The sequence below is a fragment of the Harpegnathos saltator genome, unplaced genomic scaffold (genome assembly GCF_003227715.2).
Source record: "Harpegnathos saltator strain DR-91 unplaced genomic scaffold, Hsal_v8.6 scaffold694, whole genome shotgun sequence".
Classification (NCBI taxonomy): domain Eukaryota; kingdom Metazoa; phylum Arthropoda; class Insecta; order Hymenoptera; family Formicidae; genus Harpegnathos; species Harpegnathos saltator.
In genome coordinates this window covers 1,596,452-1,602,451 of record NW_020230531.1, presented here as the reverse complement: position 1 = coordinate 1,602,451, position 6,000 = coordinate 1,596,452, and the positions used below count along the sequence as shown (strand labels likewise).

Here is a 6,000-nt window from a genome sequence, read left to right as displayed (position 1 = left end):
AATAGAAATCACTCATTAAATAATGTTTCGTGCGTTGCATAAAATATTAGAATATACTAAACTTTGTTCCATAACATATAAAGTATATCAGGAAAATTTTATGCGAATCGTCATTATTAATTGCAACTTAAAGTACCTATTTTAAAGGTCCATAATTCCTTCCAATTGTATAACAGAGATATTTACATAACGCAACATCTGCAGTTTCTTAAACGCGAACCATTCGCGTTTAGGTGAGGAGATCGGAATAGGGTCTGCATTTGTGCGGGTGAAACAATGCTTCAGAGGAACAATGGAATAACCTGTTTTTGTATTTTATTCATAATCCGCGCCGCACGGTGCGGCGTCGTTGCTATTACTCATATTAGCGTGTCGCATAAAAGCAGTTTGTTCGCTTTGTGGTTGCCGCTGCATACGTAATTTTCACGATAAATATATGCGACGTCGAATTTTTGGATTTACCAAACGTTAATATATAGCTGTATCAAAAGTCGAACGGGCCTGCGACTAAATACACCTACTTGTTTACACGGCGAACCGCAAAACGCGGTTGACTGTTCCTAATTGTCAAATTTCAAAGAATTAATTGCGCGCTCCGTATATATGATCACGTCATATATTAATTTCTTTATTTCAATGGCAGTTTTTCGATATTTTCGTCGCGAGCACAAATCAATATCTCAAATATTATCGTGTTATTTAATTTTCAGCTTAATTGATTTCATAATACGGGGTATATCGTTTTTGCAAATATAAATAATTTGGTATCCACCAAACACCACATGCTGCCACGAGTAATGTTTAAACAGAGCAATCGAGACTGTTTCGCTTTTTTCGAGCGTAATAAATATACAGAGCTGTATGCACAACACATAATATGTCTTGTAAACATTTTTGCATACAATTTAATAATTTCTATAGTTTTCTCTAACTTTTTCAGATATCGTATCTTCTAAATAATTAGTACTTATACTGATGGGATTGTAAACTAAATTATATAATGAGAAATAAATATAAATCACGAAACAAACAATGCAACATTCTCTTGTTTTGTAATGTTGTACACAAGGGTCAACGCGCGTTCGTAGCGCGTGCGAAAGATGAAAGCAATTTGACGTAAATATATTTCTTTTGATGTTTCTGCCGAACGCGGGAACGTTTCGGAGAAAAAATCGAATCACACGGCATGTCGACTCGCGTATGCGAGAGTCGATTCGAAAAGAGCAAGCGACTATGCTCGGGCAATTTTCCAGGCGCCAAAGCCACATGTGCATGCACACTGGAAAATGTACAGAGCGTATCGTCATAGAATGAACAGCATTGACGAAATAAGCGGACAGGTGCGAGTGACTGACCGATAACCCAATGACCTAGATACCTTCGAGGATATTGATTAACCATTGATTCGTCCGTAGCCGCAACCGTCAAACATGTTGCGACACCTCGAATCTTCTTCCCTACCTTACCCTCTATACCTTTGTCCTACTATTTCTCTCCGTTTTCCTTGTTCTCTGATATACGAATTACTCAGTCTTATTCTTTCGTACTCACTCGCACTTTCCTAGTTCTCCCTGCTCGACCGTCTGCATCCCGCTGATGTCCCTTTTCCCTGTTTCCCTTCGTGGCGAAATTGGATTTATGGCTTTATTTTCCCCTTTGCGGACAGCGTCCATCAGCAGATTGCTCGCCGAAAGCGTCGTATTACAGGAAAATAATGGAGCGTCGTCTAGCGGAACAGATTCTGAGCTCGCCTGGGAAAAAAGATCATATATAAATTTCCTTCATGTATAATCATGTGTAATATCCACGACAAAAAAAATGCTGTTAAACAAATACAATTGAAGTAAATGCTCGTTGAAATTGAAGAATATGCTCGTGCTTCTGACAGCACGTGATGTCGACGTTTATTTGAAATAATTCTTTATTTAATAAGATTTATAATAGATACCATATATTCTCGTTATTTTCATATAATAGGCGCCATATTTTCGTGCGTTCGTGAATTCGAGCAATGTTTATAAGACCAACGACATTGGTTGCATTCGGGGAGGCGTCTATTAGCACTGACTATCATTCTATCCTTATTGTATATTTAATAAGTAACAAAGACAGAATCGTGCATTAGCATCGATAGTATATTCCCCGAACTCATCCATTGTACAGTCTACTATTTATCTAAGGTTAATTGAAGAATATAGCCATATGCTATCAGTCTTTAATTGGCCATAGCTTCAAATCATTTCAGTTTTGATTAAAACATGTTTGTTGCATGTTTCAATTTGATTGAAAATATATGAAATGAGGTTATCCGCTTCGTTATGTTGCATGCAGTATCTGCGTTTTCGTGTATTTTTTCACACTATTTTGCCTCTCGATAGTCTAAATTGTATATGTCTGTTTCGATTTAAGCGTATACATGCACAAAGCGAGGAAACAAAATATTAAATAATTAAATGAATGACACAATTGCTTACATAACGCTGTGCTGGCTGATGCCGCGAACGTACAAACCGCCGCGACCGGTTCGGTTGAATTGATTGAGATACGGAAATACCCGAACACGACGAACCAATCACGAAACAGTGAGCCAAGTTTGTTTCCCGCGTTTTTCTCACCTGTTGCATTTGGCGTGTACATTTGCAGTGTAGGTGCGTACAATTGTTTTGTTTTGTCGTGTGAGAAGGTAATCGGTAAAAGATTATCGCAGTTTGTTATGTGTTATTACGTGAGGTGTTTACTGAGAGTGTATCGTGTTAAAAAATTCAAATTCTAGGTTTAAGTGTGTATGTTTTGCTAACTTAACCTAAATTCTTGTGACCCGGTAGTAACTTATGTCAGACATTAAATTAATGATTTTTTAAAACATGACGAAATTGATTATGACATTATCGTCGCTAAGCCGATATATTAGTTTGGAATTATTTTAATTTTGTTATAAAACATCTTTTTTTGTTAAAATTTAGCTGTTGTAAACAGTTTCCATTAGCTTTCCCACTGTTGAAGTAGTTGCATCTATAAGAATAAATGAATGATGCTTTTTAAATAAGTCCGTGATTATATAATGCAATTTGTATACAAATTAAGATAATACTTTACTTTGAGTACTTACTGTATTTTGTCATACATAATTACAAATATGTGTAGTCATAATTAAGCAGTTATTTATATGTATATTTATTGTAATTGTTGTGCATATAAACGTCATAGCTAATTTGGTAAATATATATTGTATATTGAAGATTTTGCGGTGTGAATTGCTTAAGTATGGAAGATTATCTTTCTGCTGAACTCACAGCCACTTGCGCTGTGCTTGGATATTATGATGGCGCCAATTACCATTTAGACAAGTATTGCTTAGGTAACAATTTTTATTTTATATTTTTGTTGGAGGTGATTTATTTAGGAACAAGCAATATTTGACAATGTAATTAATTGTGTTACTAGATGTTATAAAAGATTTGATCAGATATCTTAAGAGAGATGACGATACTCACACTATTAGACGCTTTCTTGGTCGAACAAAATTACTTCAGACAGATCTTGTAAAAATTCTTGTATATCATGTCAGTAATATTGAACTTTGGGATGTATTATTACGGTATGTATTGATCCATCATATAATCGAGATTTTGAATACAATAATGCTATAGGCTAATTTATAATCTTATATCCTTTTTCCAAACAGATTAGTTATTAATTTAACAAGTCCTGCATCTGTAATCTATAATGAACAGATACCAACTGAAAAAACAATATATCATTTCTATCAACAAATTGTCTCATACTTACATGAATATAAAGCTGCGTTAACTGATGATAATATATGGTTGACAGTAGCCAGTCGTTTAGCAAATCTACTTGACATTGTAAGCGAAACAAACTTTTAACATAGATTCAATGTATATATTTCAATGTATACTTTTAACATAAGGTTCAATAAGCGATGTTAGGCACAAAAACTTCTTTATCTTATAGGATAATACAGAAAGAGAAGAGGAAAATGAGATGACAATTGAAAGGATACTCATTTTTATCAGAAATGTATTACAAGTACCAGCTAATGATAATGATAAAAGAACTAATAATGATGCTACTGTTCATGATAAGGTAAATTGCTGCATTAACATTAAGATAAATTTTGCATTCTCTTATACATAATACATTGAACCTTATTTTAAGTAATGCAGTATTTTTTATAGATATTATTTGCATATCATACATCGGGCATTGTGGACATATTATTGTTTATAGTTAGTAACCAAAAAGAACAACAGTATCACATGCAGGTCTTAGAGGTATATAAACAAAAAAATATAAGTAACTTATATACATTTTCTTATATATATTTTATATATTTGGATATAATTTTGATGAATATAATACTATTATTTGAAAAAAACTTATTATTCGTAAGTAATGGTATTTTCATATTTCGACAGATTGTATCTCTGATGTTGCGTGAACAAAATGCAAGTCAATTGGCTGTATCTGGATTACAACGTAGTACTGCTGAAAAGGAGGAAGATGAGACAAGGCTAGTAACTTTATTACAAAAGGAGCTGCAGGAAAAGATGAACAAGATGAAAAAATATGTTGGGTCTAGGTGAGTTTATATTATGTATTAATCACATTATTATAATGAGAACATGTTACGTTGTATTCATTCTCTGTTGCAATTGCTCAAATTAAGAAAAAAAGAAATTCTTTTTACACAAATCTGTTTTTACCGAATTTAAGATTGGTCGTTGGTTTAACCAATATAACAATAGTGATATTGTTATATGAAGTGGTCGTTATAAAAAGTGAATAGAATACACGAATTATAGAAAAATATATATTTAATTTAATTTAAATCTATTTTATTCGCGGATACTCGAACGAGTGTTCGAATTCTATGATTGAAACGACTCTTTGGATATGTGCTTAATCGATGGACTTATTCGATATTCAGGACACAGCAAACGCAGCAACGCCGCATAGATTGACGTCTGTGCTTCATTCGGTTTTTCGTACGTTAACCGTACGTTTTTATCGCGAAACATGCTAGAATGCACTCATCGGTGGGTGGCTACCGCGTAATTACTGCTCTAATGAGAGGCCATAGCTAAAAGCCCGTAATCATAAAAATGGGAGGGCTAAAAGGCGTTGATTGCTACTTGACGGATGCCTTCGGGGGTTTCGCGGCTTGTTCGATACGATACGCGTGTAATGAATATGACCTAGTTTTTAAGATAGGACCGCCCGAAGCATGAATAGAAGCTTTTATCCACTTGTTGGAAGGAAGCGAGTCGTATTCTTGTAACGAGCGCGTTTGAAGCTCCGGGTACGCGCTGCTGCGTCTTTGCGCGAAAGGCTTTTTACGACTTGAAAGGGGTTGGAAGTGCGCGGTGAAAAGATCCTCCGCCTCCTTCGTGTTTTCTATCGATCGATAGAAAGATAATTTGATCGGAAAACGATAAAGCAGCGCGTAGCTATGTCGCGAGCAGATCTCTCTTTGAGCAACGGTAAACATGGTAACAAAATTGGACGGTTGCGCCGTGCAGTCAATTCTCGCGTCATAATCTTTGCCCTGCGTCTTCAAATTATACTGTATTTATATTATTATTTTCATTATCTTCAGTATATTTCAGTATATTTCATTGTATATGAGTTTATCATTGAAATCATTTTATATGTGGATATTCTAATTCATTTAAATCAATATTATTACGTTGGAAAACTTGGATATATTGCTTTCGGATACGTATCACGAAGATAAAAGACCGAGGCAAACGTAAATTTTATATAAATTACCATGCATTTTAATTTTACTCGCGGTAATCTTACTTTGACATACTTTGGGAAGTCAATCGTTTGTTTAAAAATATTTGGAGGGTGATGATGGAGTCGAATTTCTGGCGAAAAAGTTGTTGGAGAAGTAGGGGGGGTAAGGTGCGCGTCTTCGTCATTTAGGAAACTATCTGCCGGTGACAGCTGCCTTCTATACCATTGATTGGATCT

At 34.8% G+C, this 6,000-nt stretch overlaps 1 protein-coding gene across 1 annotated transcript in view; it reads left to right on the top strand.

The window, feature by feature from the left end:
• The first annotated feature begins 2,597 nt into the window (after positions 1-2,597).
• timeout (circadian regulator timeout) overlaps positions 2,598-6,000 on the top strand; it is a 113,449-nt gene continuing 110,046 nt past the window's right edge. Inside the window, exons 1-7 of the mRNA XM_025305334.1 lie at positions 2,598-2,648; positions 3,240-3,358; positions 3,445-3,598; positions 3,686-3,866; positions 3,976-4,107; positions 4,200-4,295; positions 4,440-4,603. Coding sequence (XP_025161119.1) covers positions 3,265-3,358; positions 3,445-3,598; positions 3,686-3,866; positions 3,976-4,107; positions 4,200-4,295; positions 4,440-4,603 — 821 coding nt within the window. The 5' untranslated portion in view covers positions 2,598-2,648; positions 3,240-3,264. The remainder of the gene's footprint in view (positions 2,649-3,239; positions 3,359-3,444; positions 3,599-3,685; positions 3,867-3,975; positions 4,108-4,199; positions 4,296-4,439; positions 4,604-6,000) is intronic.